Source organism: Neodiprion fabricii, chromosome 5 (assembly GCF_021155785.1).
Source record: "Neodiprion fabricii isolate iyNeoFabr1 chromosome 5, iyNeoFabr1.1, whole genome shotgun sequence".
Classification (NCBI taxonomy): Eukaryota; Metazoa; Arthropoda; class Insecta; order Hymenoptera; family Diprionidae; genus Neodiprion; species Neodiprion fabricii.
The window spans coordinates 9297895-9318562 of record NC_060243.1 but is presented as its reverse complement, the minus strand read 5'-3'; the positions used below and the strand labels follow the sequence as shown (position 1 = coordinate 9318562).

The following is a 20668-nucleotide window of genomic DNA, read 5'->3' as shown; positions in this document are numbered from 1 at the left end:
ACGCTGTTGCGTTTATTTGTAACCGCGAATTGAATTCAAAGAAAATCAATCCCGCATGACGATGCACGGATATTATTTATGTCATAGAGGAAATAAAAAAAAACTCGACTTAACCTTTTGAATCGCACATTTTAGTGCTCGAGTCAACTTTTATGACAAAACGGTATTCTGTGATTTTTGACGTCGCTGATTAAGAATCTGAAATCAGATATTAAAAATTCATGATGGCAGATCTAAAATGGTGGGAGAAAATTTCGAATTTGATAGAATACAGTGAAAAAACACTATACAGGGATTTTGGGGTCGCTGATTGGATTCTTCATTGTAAATTTTGAAAATCTGATTTCAGATTCGTAATCAGCAACCGCAAAAACCACTAGACAGAGTTTTTTTGATCCAGCTTCGATTAAATTTGAAATTTTCGTCCGCCATGTTGGATCCGCCATCTTAAATTTTTTAAATCCAATTGTAGATTCGTAATCAGCGAACCCAAAAGTTATAAATTATGTTAAAAATGTACATGTGCGAAGGGGTAACTTTCTCGGAAATGAATTATTCCTTCAAATTTCACGATTTTTTTCAATCAATTTGTTGCTAAGAATAATAATTTACATCACATCGCAATAATTACCCGCGAGTATTGAAAACCTATTATAGTATTATATCGGAAATAGCAAGAAAACCGCAAGGAAATATGTGGAAAAGTTCTCAAAGTATAAAAAAAAAAATAAGAATACTTACCACAATGACTGAAAAGGTTCGCGAATTTCATTCGGTATAAGAGTGCAATAACATCGGGTGTGAATCTCGATCTATAATCGTCCGATTCGTACCTAAGCGTGCTTCAAATATAGCCTAACTAGGTCATTGTCCCCGAGAAATAGTACCAGTGTAACTACAACGATTTGAACTACCGAGAAACGAGCTGGAACCCCACGCGCAGCAGGCACGCACGCCTCGACATTCCACGATTTTCAAGTTTACGTTTTCGCTGGCATGCTGCAACAGTACCGGGGCAAGAACCGAGATACGTCGTTGTAACTTTTCGCCGATGGCGAGATGCGTATTCCGAAAAACGTAAACAAACGCAACGCCTGTGCGATGAATTTTCGACGAATCTTTTTTAACTCGCCATGAATTTCAACGAAACCTAACCGTGTGACAATAGGAAGCAGGTATAGAAACGCTTTGAGCCTGACACAGAGAAGAGAACAATGACTCCTACACATAATCGACCATATTCGAGGATAATCGTGCCGCACACTATATCCGGTCATCGCGTGAATGAGCCTGTGCAACAGGCATTGACACAAGGCACAAGAGTTTGTATTATGCTTCAACCGAGCAGTCGGCGCATTAATTAAACGCGAGGACAACTCGATTAATCATTACGTCCCAGCGAACAAAACTGTCCTTCGTTGCTCCGAGTTTCCGGAACGACACGTTGTAAGTACCGAGAAATCTGAGAGATCAGAATGTGCAAGCCAACAGCAGCGAGAATGCAACGCAATAGCGCACAAACACGGAGGGCTGGGACCCGGAATACACGTTTCATACCTACGTCAGATAGTGAGAGTGAACGTGAGTGAGAGAGAGGAGAGAAGAATACCTGCTTCCTGCACACGAAACACAAGCACAGCACCGTGACCGCGCGCACCAGCAACAACACACGACACAAAAATTGCACCTCTCGCGTGGATGGATAAATGATGTTAATTTTAAAGAACCTTTCAACAATCTGCATTGCTTATACGCTGTACCAGCACTTATAGGTGTACACTGTAGTACATAGTATGCATACATCAGAAATGGATTACGAAACACATTAGCAGTTTCAACTTACACTTGATTAGTACAACGCCGTTGTGCATTTCATCCATCGCGGGTCCCGTGGCCCGGGCTTATGCGCTTTTTTTTCTTGTTTTTTATTTCTGTTTAGTTATTGTTGTTTCTTTTCTTTTTTTTTTTTAAACACGCGTGCGAAGAGGCACCGACGAAGATATTATAAGGGAGTTAGGCATCTTCTCAGGCAGACACAGTTGTTTCAAACTATCTCGTGTAAATTGTAAACAATACAAATTCCTGTGAGTATGTGTATTTTTTTAAAAGGGGGTAGTCGCCCGGTCCCAACGAGCAGTCTCTCTCTTCCGTTGCGTTTCTTTCTTTATTTATCTTTTATTTTTATGTTGCCTGTTATTTTATTTATTTTTTTTTTTCTCTTCTTTCTTCCTCTTGCCTTTCCGGTCATACACGCTCGCGAACCCCGTTCATCGTTTATTTATTTAGCGCATCCCCGGCGCAACAAACAACGCGTGACAACAAAGAGACGGTATTAACAACGTTGAGAAACATGGCTGACGACTTCGTGCCGTCCTCGTCGTCGTTGTCGTCGGCGTCGGCGTCGGATTGCTGGCCTGCGGAGCGGAGCCCGTTGAGCACTGATGGTACCCCGGCCGGCCAGCCAGCTGAAGGGGAGAGGAAATGAAATGCTCGATAGTTCTCGCCGTCGACGACAGACGGCGTACACGGACGCCTATTGTCCGTGGTTGGTTCTTGCGGCTGTTCCTCGTTATAGTTCCTCGTGCGGTGGTTGCCGACGGCGAATAGCCGTGCGTGAGTGACCCTTGCGCGTGAGCGCAAGCTCCCCGACCAAAAAGTAACTCCTTGTTTATCCCGTTTAATCGTTGCGAGGGAGAGGCTCGATTCAAAACTACGCTTAGGCGATTAGTTTCTGAAACGAATGCCTCTTGTTGTCCGTTCACCCTTTAGCGGCGTTTGATCCTTTGAAGACATGTAAGAGTACCTATTAGAATGGGGCTGAAGTTGGTAACGCTATTTCAATGATTTTACGTTTTATACAACTATAGAAATGTATGAAACGAAATAAACCGGAAAGAAGCAAAATTTATTCATATTTTGAAAACTCAACTAATTGAATGTCAATGTAAACTTGCAAAATAGTATTATCCCCCCCAAATGTTGCGTTGCGTTTAACGTTACTAACTTCAGTGTCATGATTTAGGGTACTCCAGCAGGTGTACGTAATTGCATGGCAACCCTTTGACTCATGGTGGTAAGTGTTCTTACCACTTACGTAATTTGTATCCATTCTGTAAATATTTACAAAACTTGTCGATATACTTTAGTACGGTTTTTTGCTTTTTCTGACAGTATACTAAAAGAATTGATTGAAACAACGTGAAATTTGAAGGAATCATTCGTTAGCAATTAATTTACCCCCTTCAGCATATACATATTATTCAGAAATTATATGTATTTCAGGTAGCTGCTGATTCATAATCTGATGTCAGACTTCGAATATTCAAATTGGATCAAATCTAAACAAAAAATAGTGCGTAGGGGTTTTTGGGGTCAGTGATTATGAATCCGAAACAAGATTTTGAAAACTTGAGATAGCAGATCCAGTGTCGAAGACAAAAACTTATTAAATTTGGACGAAAATCATCGTTTACTAGATTTTTAGCTCGGTCATTACGAACATGACTTCAAATTTTGACAAGTCACATCGGCGGCCCTGATATGGCCGACAAAGTTTCTTAAAAAGGTGATGTCAACTATCTGAATCCACCATTTTTAACTTTGATATTCAGACTTCGAATTTAATCATAAACGAGCGAAAAAAAACCCTATGCTTAAATTTTCGTCCGAGTTTAATGAACTTTACAAACTTTTTTCCTTCGTATTGCAACCGCCATCTTGAATTTCGAAATGTTGACTTCAACTTCGTAATCGGCAAGGCCAAAAACCCTATGGTAACTATACTGTTATAAAATTGGACTGAGAACAACAATGTGTGACTCAAAGGGTTGACCGGATAGATCGTCTACAATCAGTTTGCGCTCTGATACATTACTCGAGCGGAAGACATTACGAGAGGGTTTTCTTCTCGTGAATAATAAAACGTGAGTCAGAGATCCGAGGCGGCAAGGATAGACCGGCGTCGCATCGGGTTAACCGCTTTGATTACAGCCTGGGTTATAGTGAGAAATCCTCGCTGACGCAGAAATTGTCAATTTTTAGAAGGATGAATGGACGTAAAACGAGTGCGTACGAGTCGTGAAATAGCGCGACACTCGACGTCGTACTTTCTGAAAACCGGCGTCATCGCATTGAGGAAAACCGTGCGTGAGCCCGTCGGCAACGTACCTAGATTTTGGCTTTGAATGTATAGCGGCGTTATTAGTAACAGCAGCTGTTCTCTCTCCCATATCTCGGAATCTACGCATCTGTCGGAGGCAGGAAGGATCTCTGTACCAAACAGCTCTCTTCCTGCCGTGCTCTGTCCTCGCTTCCAATTCCCCCCCATTTTTCGGAGCCGAAGGCTCAAGCTGCAACGGATGGCGGACATGCCGAACATTTCTGAAAGAACTCCGACCAACCCAGGTATACGTACATACATGTACGACGCGAAGTCGGCCGAAGATCGATTCAACATCTTGTGAGAATAGAGAAGAGCGTTACAAGGCTGTGCACAGTAGGTAGCTAGTCACTGGGACTTTGTAGTGTGTGGGTAAATGTCTACACAACACGTATGTGTAGCTACGCGTGCGAAATTCGAAACTGCAAACGGGAGTACAGGATGGATTATGTATCAGCGCGTAGGCAAAGGATCGCGTCGTTTAAATCAGTTGCGTTGATTTTTCAAGAGCACGTCGAGTGCAGTCATTCTCGTCTCAAACTCCCAGATATTTTCAGGTTCTCACGAACGATAATACCTGCAGTCGTTCATAAAAGTTTGATATTCCAATGCTTGTTTATCGCTGTTTAAATCTAATATTAATGCAGACATTGCGCAATGTAACCGTGGCATCTTTCTTCATAGCGGTTAAAGTACGAGTTATTATTTTCGTTCATATCTCGTATTATGGAAATTGTATGTACAGGTATCTGCCTTTTACGGCAGTATTTGATAAATAGAAGTAATTAATTCAATCATATTTGTAGCTAATCTCTTATTTTCGTGACAATTGACATCCGGGTTGACTTTATTCGCTATGTTCATTTAGCCGACGTTCGGAATCTGAGATAAGAGTTACTCGAACAATGGAATAATCAAATTTTTGGTAGAACTTCCTAACCGCTCAGCCATTTACATAACACGCGTACAAAAGAATCGTAAGACTTGACCGTTAATTTTTCTACTGTTCTGACCAAATTTCAAGCTAATATTATCTTATATGCAGATAATTTTGCGTGCAAAGGTTTCATAAAATTCTATGATAACTGTACCCTTGTTGTTCGAGAATATATTATATAAATGTATTTTGGTCATTAATGCCCATTATTTCATATGTATACCAGCTCAAGTTGACACGGCGGTGTCACTCTACGCTGGTAGTAGAAAACCCCTGTAACGTCACATAATTCGCTTGTTTGATTATCGCTCAAAAACCGCAAGTTTAATCATACCTATATTTATATACGACTACTCACACACGATCACATTACGACTATTTCTAAAATTTGTTCGAAGTGAACTTTAATAAAAATATGAAAAAGAAAGAAGATCATGCTAAAATTCGTTACTTTGTTCGAAACGTGAAGTGTTTCACGAGAACAGATTTTGAATCCGTTATACGGTCAATGGTTGACGAAAGCAAAAGAATTTTGCCAAGAATTTGAATAGGACAGGTTTCATATTAAAGTTTCAACGATGGTGAAGAGTGTACGTCTTCCAAATCTTGTTTTCAAACCAATAAAAATAACGAATAAAAATTATAAAAAAAATCGATATCATGCCCATTTAGAATAATTGCGAAGGATATATATATATATATATTCAAAATATGAAACTACGTTTCACTTTATAACAGATTACCGAATTCCTGACAATTATAAAATAAAGATTTTTTTAAACATAAATCGTTACAACAAACGTTCCTAACTTCAATCTCATAATAATATCACCTTCACCCTCTAAAGGCTTTTACGATTAAATCCAAGAAACTCGAGGCCTCGTCGCAAGTCCGCGACTAATTTCAAGAACGGTAAAAAAAAAAAAAAGAAGAAGAATCAAACCCCGCACGCGTAAGAAGCATACGTAACAGCGCAAAAGAAGACGAATCTCGCAAGGAATCAGAGCGCGTTAAACTTCTTGTTCGTATAACGTCGCGGAAGGTTTGGTGTGTGGTGGGGATGATGAGAGAGGAGAGGAATTACGTAATATCGCAATGAAATGCAGTCAGATTTGAAGAGTAGTTTGCGGCTAGCGGATGGATGGGTGAATGGGCGTCGATGTGGTCGGGGTGGGGATTTCTCCAAGGCAGAAAGGCAGCATCCAGGCAAGCGCGAGGATATCTGGGTCGATAATGCAGCAATTCTTTCGTTCCGTTCTGCGCTGCACCTAGAATATTAGGAGGAAATGCCTGGGTAAAGTAAGCGCGGGGCGCCGCGGCGAAGAGTCGGAGGCTTGTAGAAACGATTGAGAGATGGCGATACAGTTTGTTTTCGTCCCATATCATCCCAGGAGTCTCTCTACCAATGAATTCGCGTCCTCTCATCCCCTCCATGCGCAACGTTGCTCCCGTCAGAGCGATCCTCGGCTCGTCGTTCGCCTGCCGCTGCAACGACGCTGGGCATTTTAACACATACACACATCCGTCCATCCCATCCATCCATCTATCCCCACTTTATTTTTCCAAGTCAAGACTGAAACGAGGTCTACATTTTAGTACGCACTAGAATCCGAACATGATCAGTTTTGCCATTTCGTACCTGAGACCGAGACGTAATTGTTACAATAATCACCACCATCACGACCACCACCATGACTCACGCTTTTCATCAGACCAAATTTCGTTGTGAGTCTTCGTATTCTCGTCATCTTCGTCTATATTCTCTCTCTTTCCCTCTCTCTCTCTCTCCATCTCCCTTTCGCTATCCTCGCTCTCTCTCTCTCTCTCTCTCTTTACTCTAGCTGTTTCTGTTTTCTTGTGTTGTTCTAACGTCGGTATACTCGGTGAATTCACACGGTCTATTTTTTTTTTTTTTCTTCAACGTGTGTTCAACGTCATGCACACGTACGTTCAACACGCATATGTAAAATGCACATACCGACAGTATGTGGGATGGATTAGGTCGTGCAGTAAGCGTGTAAATGTGAATTACATTCAATTTACGTTACATACACACATCAACGTACCGTCGCACGTGCATGCATGCACGTACGTGTGCGCGCGTGTGGGGGTGTGTATGTACGATTCAGTGCGTGTGTTTTCCTTCACCCGTCAGTTAACGAGTCTCGCAAGGCGTATAATATCGCGCAGCAACAGCGGGAACCGAAGTTGTGAATGTGTTAATTACATTGTTGAAGAAAGAAAACAAAACAAAAAAACAAAAAAAAAAAAAGAATGAAGAATACACTTAAAATAAATATCATCAAAACAGCAACAACAACAACAACAACAACAACAACAAAAACAATAATAATAATAAAGCAATGGAATAGAACCGTAATATTTTGTACGATTGAACGTTACAGGGACGGAAAATCTGACGTCGCGGTTTATACAGCTGCGGAAGGAGAACGGGAATTTATTTACTGGACGGAAGTATTCCGCTCAGGCGGGATGGGAGTGAGTATAATATGAGAAATTTTTTTTTTTTTTTTCTTTTTAAACTGTATCATAGAAATCAGTAGTCCGCCTTTACCCCTTTCAGTAGAAATGTGATATGAAAAAATATAATCATCACGACGATCGCACGTATTATTATTAATATTCTTACCGCTACAGGCGGCGTCATCTTGGAGCTAATGGTATAATTGTTCCTTTGCACCCTCGCTTCGTTGTTCCGTTGTTTATGAGCCGTATAAAAAACACTCGCACTCGCACTCGCACTCGCACAATAAGCACAATAAGCACAAGCAGCACCCGTGACACCCATCGGTCAAGTTATACAGTGTATAACTGACGGACAGGCGTTGTAATAATTCGTCGTCGTCGCGGAGTTGTGTTTGTACCACACGTTGTTCGCCACCACCGTCGCGTCGTCGTCGTTATCGTGTGCGATCATCAAACGCGCCCCACCGCGCACCATATAACCCTAGTCTACCATATAATAATAATACACTCTTCTCTAATACTCGCAGCGTCGTTTCATCTCTCGATTGAGACCCGTGAAAACGGTACAATTCGCCTTTTTACCGTCGAACTGGTACATTTCTTTCATTATTGGTATAAAACGTGCTTTCCTTTCCTTTGCTTTAGTTTTATATTTCTTTACGCCTATATACACGTATATGAGATGCGCTGTTATAGCGTTTAGCGTGCCTCGAGAACAGGATGACGTTTGTAAATTTTGAGGTGGGACGGCGACGTCCAGTTAAATGTGGTGGGAGGAGGAGGAGGAGGAGGAGGAGGCTGATACTCAAGATCGGGACTGATGGGGGAACAGAGACTTAGAAGGCCGCCGGCAAGTGCATAGTGCGCTGATCGTTATCCCTCCATACGTGTTACACACACCTACATGTAACATGTAGCATATGTGTGCACAGACGCATCATTTCGCTCCGAGATAGATTTTTTATTAATCACCGTGCGCGCGAGTCGTCCCGAACATATCAAAGATCGCACGACAATTTTATTCTTCGATATCGTTTCATCGTTTACATTCACACATACCGTGATGCTTTACGCGTTTTATATACCAGTGAGGTGGTATGAGTAAATTGCAAAATATTGGTCGGAATTTTCAATCTTATGGCGCAGGATCTCAATCAAGATACATGTTAAAAAATTGTAGATTTGAATTTCAAAATATAGGAATTGAATTTTTTTTCCTTATCCAAACAAGGCTCAGTTATAATACATATGTATATTACGATTTGCGCAGATGATTATTACTGCATAATAATTGTCTGCAATCGCATAAACGATGTACAGAATCTTAGGGTAAAAAAGTTTACCTTTATTCTAGAAAGTCAATAGAAAAAAATAATAATTATAACAGTAATGAAGATTTGTAACAATTCGGTACGAATGTATCGACATTGACGTCTACGTCTCCAAATATCGAAGTTCACGTATCGCAAATGTGAAAAAAGACTTACAATTAGAAGCACGATTCTATATGCAATTCCGAATAAAAACACTCCAATAAATTTGACTCAGAAATAAAAAAAAAAATTACATAACATCTACGAATTTACTATTGCAATTTCGTCGAAAGCATGCGATTTCTTTATTTCTGCGTCGACTGAAAATATTTCGTATGTTTTTGTTCAGAATATCATACGGAACCGCGTTCGTTAGGCCCTTCTTTGCGTTTGCGATACGTGTACTTAAATATTTTGAAACGTAGAAGTCAAAGTCGAAATCCGTCAGGGTACACTCCCTTAAGGTAATACACCACAAATTGCGAGCTTTTAATTCATCGATCGGTTCATTTGATTCGATAATTGCTGCGAATTTTGGACAATACGGCGGAAAAAGAAAAAAAATAAATAAAACATGACCGAAACAGTAAAAACTGAGTATAAAATACCGTTTGTATCGTATTTACATAACAACTGCTGCAGCTGGACAAGATGCCGGGGGGGGGGGGGGGGTTTAAACAACGGACAAGCATACGCCTGTTCCAGACAAGGCAATCTTATTTTCTATCCATGAGCGCGAATCTAGGGAGAGATAGAGATAAAGAAAGAGAGAGAGAGAGAGAGAGAGAGAGAAAATCGGTCCCTATATTAAGAATTTCCGGCGCATGCGTCGCCATGCCGTTTCATTGATCTTCCTTCCTTTTGATTGACAATTTTACCCCCCCCCCCCCTCACCCTCCCACCGACCGTCTCTTCGCTCCTCTATTTTCACCTCTTAAAATGTACTATGTACAATAAATACATACCGCATATACCATATTATTACATTCCCTTCAATATCCTACAGCACTCCTCTTGGTCCACCTCCTCTCTCGTCTGACGGCGGCGTCGTTGAAGTGGAGAAGAGAATTTGTCGAACGCTATTCGATTATACGCGTTTAACAAGGTCGAGAAACGAGTGACGTCAATCGAGTCGGTATAGATATATAACTCGTTACACTGTATACGTTATATACAAATGCTTTCCAGTTATTTATTTCAAACAATGTAACCGCTCATAATCACCGTCTATTTTTATTTTCCTTTTTGATCCTTCGAGTTTACTTTTATTTGTTTTTTTTTTTTTTTTTTTTTTTATTTTTAACGCCATACGAGCAAGTACACGTTTGAGGAAAGAAAGAAGGGGGAAAACAAATAAATATATTAAAAAAAATTACAAACCCGCGAAGAATGTTTCCGAATAACGTAATCTCCTCCCCCCCCCCACCCCTCCGTCGAGACTTTACACATATAATGAATAGCTATCGGTTAATCATCGAAGCTGGCCTTTGTCTTTCTTATGATTTATCACGAATAATAAGCGCTTTGTTCCAGTGGAATTAATTTAGAATTAATTCTATACCAAGGAGAATGGAATGTGCGATTTTAGATAAAAGATAGATGATCCAAGAATAAACAAAAATGAAGACATATCATAAGCTTTAGCCTCCGGTCCACCGGAAATTTTCTAGGCTTGATAAAAGAGCGATTAAAATGTAAAGGCTTCTCTCTTTCTCTCCCTATCGATTTATCGCTCGAACGAAGACGGTTCAAATTTACTTGCAAGTTTCCTGTCTCTTTTTTCAATATTTGTTCACCCGAGCCGAGGAAAGTTTAAGGTTCGCTGGGCATTAAACCGAACTCGATGTTCACTTCGGGTCAAAGGTTGACTGTGATTAAACTTGTATCAATTTTGCAATTCAAGAGAGTTCAACGTAATTTTGAAACAGTTCCAATAAGGCGGGATAACAAATTTACACGGTTAATAATGTTATATTATAATGAAAGGAAAAAAAAAAAAAATGTATTATCTCTCCGTGTTTTTCGTGTGTGAATATTTTATACACAAGATTTTATATTTATCAATATATCATATTATTATACGTATTGCGAATATACTTGGGAATTTTGAAAGGATACTCGATGAATATTTTGAAACTTTCACAGACTGCACGATTTAGAAATAAAGAAACCCACCCAAGTGAAACTATAATGGATTCGAATCAGGTATGCAATTGTTCGGTTTACGAATTTCGCTAAGACTATGAACAACGAGTCGGAATTTTGTTTTTCGATTAGGTATGTTACAAATGTTTGTAGATTAGAATTTTTTCTTTCGCTTCGCATCCTCTTTTTTCTTCTACTCTTTTTCTCGCGAAATCTACTCACCAAATCACGCGTATACGTATAATATAAACATTAGAACTGTTTGGTTAGTTACAAATTCTGGTCAAATATTTTGAATATTTTTATACCCGCAGCGGTAGAACTAAGTTTTAAAATAAATTTACAAGGAACTCGTATCAATCACTATATGTTGAAAGTAAATATTCATATACAAACACGTTATAGTTACACATGCATTTATGTATAATGTTTATATTTGTATCTACTTTGTCTACACCCACCACGAAGATGCATAACAACATGCATGATAATCTGCGATACACGCCTAAAACAAACTGCAACTTGCACTGTAGTATTGTGACTTATTATATGGAGAAGAGAGAGAGAGAGAGAGAAAGAGAGATTTGATTACGAACGCAACAAAGAAGAGGAAAAATTAGTTTGAAAAAAAAAAGCTAAAAGCTTTCTTCGCGTGCTTTCACGTGATCGTTTATCCGCTTATCAATACGTATACGCACATCAAAGGGGAAAATATAACTTTCCGAGTATCTATAACAATGAAACCTTCCGATAATGTTTTCTATAAATTAAGTTATTAAGAGAAAACTTGAACTTACGCGGATAAGATGCAAAAGAGGTTGTATCGATACATCAGAGCTGCATTGAAGAGCCGTTTTCAGCGATTGATCTTTTGATCGGTTAATGAAGTGAGTGTAACCAGTTTATAGTACAGATAGTTTAACTATATGGGACGCTCGTCGTTTACTAGTTGTAATTTATAACAACGCGCACCGTTCGCAACTGGCGAATCGCAAGTCCGGCCGGGTGTCGTTTTAAATAATAACATTATGCACGTTGGTCATGCATGTTCGAGCTTGGAACCGAGGCGTCAGGGGAGCCTATCAAGAGTCGTAAATTCTAAATATATGAAAAAGACGAGGGCCTGGAGAGAAACGCGACTACGACGAGGTTCTCGAATTTCGCAGAGTCCAGTCGCAAGTTCCCCCAATCGTTATTTTTCAAGATCCAGATATAGCTCCGCGGATTTTCAAATGCAAACGTCATGCTGCACGGCATGATTCAACCCTCTTCGTTGGGGTGTAAAGGGTAATATTACGTACATGAGTTGTTGTTACCCGCAATTGAATTAATTTTCAGACACATACTCCAACAAATGAGGCAGGAATTTCCAACCATCATGGCTGACGTCCACTACCGTGTCCTCAAGAAGAAGTGGTCGAATCTTTTGCAACAATACAAAGTGAGGAGTGGCTTAATTACACGTTATTTAAACGATTACGAGTAGTCATTTTGTCAGTCGTTGAAGTGATTGACGATGAAAACGTGTCTCTTTGAGTCAAATCTGCGGTGAAAAACACATTTACGAGTTTTTGAATTTGAATTAAGGAATACTGCGCAATCGCGTCTGTATCTAGGTACAGAGAGATAGAAGAAACTATTGAAATAACCTTCGTTAATATTAATTGCGCCAATGACGTTGATTGAACACGAATGAAACAACATCTCTGGTACATGTAGCAAAAATGAATCCGAACAAATTCGTATAAGACAAGTTAACACAAGTAAGATACCATCAATTTGAGAGAAGGTTTTATAGTTGGAACGTTCGAGATCGTGAGACTCTATCTTGTTGAAGTTTTGACTATCTAAAATCGAGTAAACTGCGACAAAACAAAACATACTCAGGTCCTTCCGAATCACTAAAAATTTGGAAAATAGTACACTTATTGCCAATGTGTCGTCGTTACCTTGACGTTACTAAATTTAACCTCATTAAACACTGACGTTTCTGATCCAATTCTATTCCTTTTGGAACTAATTTGCTCGCTGAAAAGATCCCCACTGATTGTCTAAAACCGTTTAAAAAATCTTACATTATAATATAGTTGTAACGCGCAAATGTAATTGTCGACAAACATCTGCTGAACGTACTTACACAAATCTAATTTTATCTTTACACTCTGGAAAATAATCATTTGCCATATTTTTTCTAGACGATATTTACAGATTTCTACGGCGAACAAAATAAGCCCCAAAACATTATAATAGGATCAAAAATATCACAGTTTAGTCATTTTCAACGTTCTAATTACTAAACTTTTTTTTGAATTGTTGGTATCGTAGCTTTGGTACATCGAATTTTGTTCAAAAATATTGCGGGACATTTTTTAAGCGGTTCCATCTCTTTACCAAACATTGGATTCAGACGATGGATTCCAATTACTCATAAAAACTCGACAAAGTTCACCCTTGTAAAATCCTCAGAGATAATCTTATATAATAATTGATTAAGAAACCTATAACATTTATATTTCAAATTCATTCGATATCCAAATATTTCAGGCCAAAATTAATCACTATTGTAAACATGATGCGCAGAGCAACCCGTTCAACTGAGCACGATTTCCCCAAGGGAAATTTCGCACACCCTACGGGTAAATTAGAGATTTCGGGGTGATATTTAGGATCTCGTGACACGCCGTGATAAACTGCAAACCCCGTGTCCAATTATAACTTCGACCCGGCAGATCTAACTACGGGATTTTCCCATCCAGACCCTCTAACCATCAGTTCTAATTTTCCTTTTGATTCATGATGGATTACCGCAAAATGTGAAATCGGTAAAGATACGTAAATTTTTCCATAAGAAGTTTCAACTCAACTGTCCAAAATTCAAACTGGCTAGCGAGAAGAAAGAAAAATCGTACTAAAAATATATTTCCAACTTCAATTGCATTTTTTGCAACTTCGTGCTTCCATTCTAGAAATATCTACAATTACGAATTTTAAATTCTGTTACTTGATCTCAAATCGTGCTCTCAACTTTTTTTGTATTTTCTAGCTCATACTGTAATTCTATTTAATAACCAATTTATGCTGTACAATGCGTTTACTGCCACAGAGACCAGATGACTAGATTGAATTTGTTTAAGGAACTGAAGAACCCGGTGCACGGCGACAAGAATAAATCAGACGACATATCGTGGCCATTTTACGGCGCAATCGACGAGGTGCTTGGCGCAGGTTACGGCAATCGTAACGACGAGGACGACGTTAATCCGCATGAATTTCTATGCCTCTCGGTGACCCCAGACGAGTCGGCTTTGCCGCAAGACGAACAACGGGCAGACTCCGAAACCGAGGAATCGAACTCGATCACCGCTCTAAGACGGTTGCGAAGTATCAATGAAGACTTTTCAATTGAAATTGAACGGCTGCCCAGGGTTCCGATACGCCGACCTAGAACTTCTGCAACGTGAGTAGTTGTCGCATATTTATCCTAGTAATTATACGTAATAAGTAATAACGAGGCACAAAGATATATTGTAGTTAACTTTGAGTGAAAAGAAACAAGGGCGTGCAAAAAAAAAAAAATATTCTCATTTTTTTTAACGTTAAATTTTTATTTTTCCCAACCTCATTGACAACGAAGATTTTTCTGATTTTCACAGCAGAGCGTCGCTGATCGCGCAGGAATTGAGGCGTCGAAATGCGAGCGAGGTTTTGGTCTCACGACTGCCACCAGCGACTGAACTGTCGATCAAAACGGTGAGCAGATCGTCATCGTCCTCGGTGCCCGTTCTCCGGGTCAACAATTTTTCAAAGGACCGAAGTACTAACCCGTCTTCCAATATCGGACGATTCTTGCGGAGCGACGACGCCTTGGCGGTAACGAAAATAAACGGTAATCATTCCATGAAAGATGGAGATGAAGATGACGACGACGACGAAGACGACGAAGAGGCGGTTGAAGAGGTGGATGGTTTAGAACTGGAGGAAGAAATAGAAGAGGTGGAAGAAGATGAGCCTCCTCAGAAACGGAGGAAGAGGAGGAAACTCGAGGGAACATGCCACGGTCATGAATGCAGTTTAGAAAAATGTCTGAGCGAGTTTTTCGAGTACACGAAACGTCGTGATGAAGAAAACCGTGTGATCATGAACCGGATTCTCAACGCCGTTGAAAGAATCGCCGATAAATAGTGAAAAGTGTGTGTCGTTATTGTCGTTAGACTCAGTGACTTGTCAATATTTTAGTCTAGAATGAAGCGCTCCGAAATCGCCTTATTTTGAGTACCGTGACTAAACCGTTTTATACCGACCACTGGTGTCCAACTTTTTCAAACTGAAACTAATTTTATACTTCGTTCGGATTTCAACTATTGCAAGATTCGATTCATCGGTTATTATACGTTATAAGCAAACTTTGTTTCTTCGGAAATTGTACTTCGAAAATACGTTGCAGCATAATGTGAAGCGTTCGTGTTTCCGTCGAGAGAGTCGGGTTTCGTTTGAAAATAAATTTCAAGTCACCATCTCTCGCCTGAAACGTGTATCTGTATTTGATTTTCTAACGGCGAAGTAGAAAAAGACGAAATCATTATTCACGGAGCACAAAAGCGTCGCCTGGCTGCGGCTGTAAAATATGAGACGAGAACGAAGGAACTACGAAACTTAGAAAAAGGAACCAGACATCCACCTGTTTAGTGTCTTTTCAATACCTTTTCTTTTTTTCATTCTTATATCATACTTTGTTCTTTGATATACATGTATTATGGGATTCTGGATGTTTATGGGTAACAATGAGCTGTTTTAATCGTAAGTAAATGTTTAATAAAATACAAATGAAACCGATTCGAATGTATAATGCGGGCTAGGAATTTACATGCGATAATGATTCTTTGATTTTTGTACACGTGTGAATAAACACGACGCTTAAATATTAAAAAAAAAAAAAAAAAAAAAAAAACACAAAACAATGCATATAAACCGATATTATTAGGTGAACTAATTGTCAGTTAGGAAACGAAGAGAATGATATTAAATATTGTTCACATCAATTCCAGAAAGCACTCCAACAGACTTTAGATCTGTAAGACCCGCCTCCTACGTTGCAATAAAATGATCAATTATCTCAACATTTGACGTTCATGTTTGAAAACATGAAAGGTTTAACAATTAAGGCTCGTAATGAATAAAATGTTCCAACATGTCATTATCAGAGTGAAATGGAAAATTACTTACTCGCTATCACGTCTTAACGATAAGCACTTTATAATATATTCTTAGATTCGGATCAATTTTAATCCCTACGTATTATTGAAAAGAATTTTACTTTAAACATTTCTTGAATGTCCTAGAAAGTTAACTCGCGAGTCATCAATCATACGATTGTTTGAAACATATATTGATAATCTGAACTTGAAACAATGTGAACTCTTACTTACATCAAGTTTTATTTGATGTATCTATAAAATGATTACTCAATTGCAACCCAAGTGCCAGATTAGATACCAAGTGTCAAATTTTGTGTGGAAAAATTATCTCTACCAGTGTATTTATACAATTTAAAGTAGTTAGGTACAGCTTAAAAATGCCCAGCCACTTTCCCAATTTTCCCGTGTGCTTCTTTCGTCAACAGTCCTGTTCAGTGTTATTCCAGAACTGTGAGTTGTACAGCGTTAGATAAAACGGAAAACAGATGCAACCACTTAGGCCTAAGCTACGATAGTTGCTAGGGCTGAGAGGTGGTGAGGAAGGGAATGGGACAGACTGCTGCTGCAGTTGGCCACGAGATCCTGAACATGGAAAAAAACATCGAGAGAGGCGTGCGTCGTCGGTTGGTAAAAATTTCGAGCAATTTTTCGGTTTTACCTGATCTCTTTTACCTAGGATTATACGTAATATGCGACTGAGAAATGTCACCGCGCTCAGTTCCGTTCCGTTCCGTTTTATTCTCCTCGTTTCTCTTTCACCTACACTAAGAGAAATTTTTAGTTCCGGTTACCGCTCAGTCCTTGACTATTTTCATTTTTTACCACAATCGAAAAATACAGTTCCAGGTATAAAATGATAATTAGTTTTCTAGCAATTACCGGAAAGTCTAGTATCCGTTACTATTCTTTCTCATTACGATCACTGTTGACGTTAAAGCCTTGTTTAACTAAAAAAATCGAGTAAACCTCAAAAACTGATTCAGCGTTGCAATAACCAAAAAAGGATCGACGATAGCGGAAAATGTTTACGCGTGCCTCGTTTTTCGTAATTCCAACAATATTCGAACAGTTTTTTCTAACGAACCTGTTTCATTGAATTTTTCTAGTTACCGTAACAAATGAAATTTTTCTCAGTGTACATACTAACAATAAGTTTCGTCGGCGAGTTGCGTTTAAAAGAGACGATCGTCGGGCTTGAAGAGCGAGAAGAAAGATGGCCGAGACTAGCGAGTCTCTACAAGAATAAGAGAGCGAAAGAGAGACGATGCACGTGGCTCGCATCTGCTCCCCGACGAATGACCCTTAGCTGACCCTCGCCAAGTACCAATAATTAACTCGGCCCCGGCTCTCCTCGATTATCCCGCAACGACGAATGCCTGGTTGCGTCATCGCGCGGCTGCGTTCACTTCTCGTAACGCACGCAGCCTGTTGCACACCGACTCGTGAACACTCGTTGTTGAGTACTCGGCGTAATACGTGTTACACGTTGGTACAAGGTATGCGCGTATCGTATTCACGCGTGATGATAATAATAACAAGAACAACAACGAACGAGGAGGAGCAAAAAGAAGGAGGAGGAACGCGGACGGCGACGCTATATCCTTCGGGAAATTAGAGACAGGGTACGCGTTCCCATTCATACGAATATACGCGTCCCTGCGTGACCGTGTTCCATGTGCACGTGTATGCGTCTTCACAGATTCGAACGCGTTAAATGAAGGGCTTTAGGTATTACGCATAGAGTGGAGTTCGGTATACTTATGGCACATATCATCAGGACCTTCCTGCGCACGCGCAGTGGCGTAGCAGCGTGACGATTGTTCCTTGTTATTTTGTTGGGATGAAGGTTTGCAACGTTCCTGTAACAGTGTCGTTTTTTTTTTTTTTTTTTGAAATTCAATAACGCGTAAAATGGTTATTTTAGAAATTTGAAATTGTTTGAAATTTAACAAATTATCATACGCCATTGACAAACTTGATTCAGCTAATTCGTAACTATACCGAAGTTTCAAACGGTCATTTTTCCTCCGAATTGTCCTTATACGTTAACGTTACCAACTTCAAAACATAAAAGCCTCTAACCGCGCACCCCCATCATTTGTTATTCCTAAAGGAGAATATAAAGATCGATAAAACTGTTGCTTCGTTGCTATATTAATTTCTCATGTCTTGCCGTTCTTTTTCAAGTTTCGCAGGTCATTAGCACTTTACATCAATTATTGACGTAGATCAATTAAACAGAGGGCCGTCTTCGCAGCTAAAATATTAATTAATTAGCAGTTATAATACAACTGTCTGAGAGAAATTTTATATTAAATATAGTTAAAAATAATTGAACCTATCGCACATATGTTTGTGTAGAAACAATCTTCGCTCGACGTTTGAAATCGCCAACATAAAATTACGTTAAATTAGAATACTTGTATGATAATTCGAATTCTTTTTAAGTATATTCAATATAGAAATGGCTATCGGAAAGTTATATTAAAACTGTCAATTAACCGAAAAATTTCATTCCGTAGAGGGCCTTCTTTGCGGTAAAAATGTAAACCTAATGAGTTGCTAATGACCTTCGAAGCCTAAAAGAGGATGCAAGATACAGATTGACGAGGTCAAAGAAAGAAATAGATATATTATTTACACCGTTATACCTGCTGGTTAGAAAAAAAAAAAAAAAAAACCATTTGGACGACCATAATTTTCAATTTGTTCACACAGATGATTTCAATGTGAAATAATCAACTGTCACACGTGAGGGTCATTCGAAAAGATAAAATTTATTGCAACTAATACTGCTTGGTAAATCGATACATTAATCTCGCAATCAATCTGACATGTCTTATTGTGTTATTGACAGATTATTGCCAAACAAAACCATAGTCTTTGAATAGGAGAAAGAAAGCTACCAATACGCTAAAAATATCAAGTATAGCGTATAATAATGTAACGTACATGTAACTGCAAATAAGTGTTGCAAAGTTCCTAACAATATATGCGCTACACGGTATTTGGAGTTGGATAAGCTATAAGCGTAAGCAAACCATCAACAGTTACGCCATTGGATTATAAACAGTCCTGAAGGTGCACGTGTATTATACATATATTTTCAAGCATTGCATATTACGTGGAGAAAGTTTTGTACAAAGGCGCAGGGGAGTTTCTATACAGCTTAAATAATAGGGTAAATTTGATTATAATAATTATTAATTACGAGCATGTATATCCTATAACACGTGTACGAGCTGATGTTATAATAAGTATTTAAAAAAAGAAGAGAGAAAAAAAAAAGAAGCGAAAGAAAGACACAAGACAAGAGAGACGCAAGAGATATAAGGGTTATAATTGACTGATTGTGAACCACTATATATATTATACGTGCCGGACTCTTCCAGTCAAAGTACCGAGTAATTAATTATACTCGTTAATTAGTCATTACCGCACACATACAATGTAGAAAATAGCCGTGCTTGTACGAAACACAAGGTTATAATAAGGTTCAATTTTCAACATTTAGTATCTTGGATATACACACCCTGTACAAATGGATCTGAACTATGTATAATATACGAAAATGAAGGAGTAGTAATCAAGCACGATTCGTTTTCAGTGAAAAATTTCTATAATTAATGATGATTAATTATTTTTTTGTCGTTTGTTTTTTTCCTTCCCTAATTGCGCGTTCTCTCGATACAAAGTGGAAAATTGATTTTAGATATAAACGGACCGTTTATTCCTTCAATTTAAAATTTCTTTACGCTCCAACTGCACGTGCCGCATAAAATTAACCCATCTAGCGATTGCCGATGTCTAAAAATTCCTCGCGACAATTGAGCAACTTGCATTCGTTGCAAAATGCTTGACTTACCGAGGTCTTGTACACCTCATGTGTCAATTGCAATTTTTCGCACTTTCGTAACGTTATATCACACCTTGTGTCTTGCCTCGTTTTCGGTTCCAACGTTTCCTCGTTGTTACAGGAAAAGCGAAACGCAAAAAAAAAAAAAAAAACATAGTCAACTGTGCTCACAGGGGCGTGGGATATACGCGTTGAATACTTCTGACGTCATTTCCCGCTCTAATTTACCTCGAAATTATCAATCGTCAGGTCGGCGTTAATTAGCTGCTCGGTAACTCGTTCATACGGACGTTCTAACGTGTGTATAAATTTCAGGATGATAATATGAAGAAGACTTTTCATCAATTTCAGTAGAAAAAAAAAGGAGATGATAAGAAGATTGAATTAGCAAGAAAAACATCTTTTCATTCCAAATTTAATGTATTTATTACGCAACTCATTTGTTTGCCGCACGTGTGAAGTCAGTGACGTCATAAATGCTGCGGCCAATCAGCAGAACCCGTTGAAAAAAAAAAAAAAAAAAAAAACATCGAGTGATTCGAGTGTTTGGATTACGAAAAAAATTAATGAATACAG

The 20668-nt window shown here is 38.9% G+C and overlaps 2 protein-coding genes across 13 annotated transcripts in view; one reads left to right on the top strand and one right to left on the bottom strand.

The window, feature by feature from the left end:
* Window positions 1-20668, bottom strand: part of LOC124183482 (rho guanine nucleotide exchange factor 10) — a 60363-nt gene that overhangs the window by 18052 nt on the left and 21643 nt on the right. Inside the window, exon 1 of one of the 6 annotated variants that reach the window (XM_046572037.1) lies at window positions 9862-9883. The exons of 2 other annotated variants lie outside the window; for them this stretch is intronic. Coding sequence is in view for 1 of the 4 variants with exons in the window: in XM_046572035.1 (XP_046427991.1) it covers window positions 1844-1880 (37 nt within the window). In the remaining 3 variants the exon portion in view is untranslated. Of the gene's footprint in view, window positions 1-1609; window positions 1630-1843; window positions 2434-7746; window positions 8360-9861; window positions 9884-20668 lie in introns of those variants that run through there. 3 more of the 6 variants (XM_046572036.1, XM_046572035.1, XM_046572040.1) reach the window with 3 other exon arrangements.
* On the top strand, window positions 6593-15874 carry LOC124183485 (YTH domain-containing protein 1-like). Of its 7 annotated transcripts, none has more exons than XM_046572042.1 (5): window positions 6670-6821; window positions 7502-7595; window positions 12380-12482; window positions 14185-14498; window positions 14695-15874. In XM_046572042.1, the coding sequence occupies exons 1-5, from the start codon at window positions 6788-6790 to the stop codon at window positions 15221-15223; spliced, it is 1074 nt and encodes a 357-aa protein (XP_046427998.1). In that variant the 5' UTR covers window positions 6670-6787; the 3' UTR covers window positions 15224-15874. The 7 variants fall into 7 exon arrangements, with proteins under 7 accessions (XP_046428001.1, XP_046427999.1, XP_046428000.1 ...); XM_046572041.1 differs by having other exon boundaries at window positions 14176-14498; XM_046572045.1 differs by lacking the exon at window positions 7502-7595 and having other exon boundaries at window positions 6593-6821.

Excerpts from the sequence above, each read along its gene's own strand:
- LOC124183485 (XM_046572041.1), top strand. The coding sequence starts at position 6,788 with ATGACTCACGCTTTTCATCAGACCAAATTTCGTT. Across the intron at positions 6,822-7,501 it reads TCATCAGACCAAATTTCGTT|GGACGGAAAATCTGACGTCG; the intron begins GTGAGTCTTCGT and ends TGAACGTTACAG. Across the intron at positions 12,483-14,175 it reads ATCTTTTGCAACAATACAAA|GAACTGAAGAACCCGGTGCA; the intron begins GTGAGGAGTGGC and ends AATTTGTTTAAG.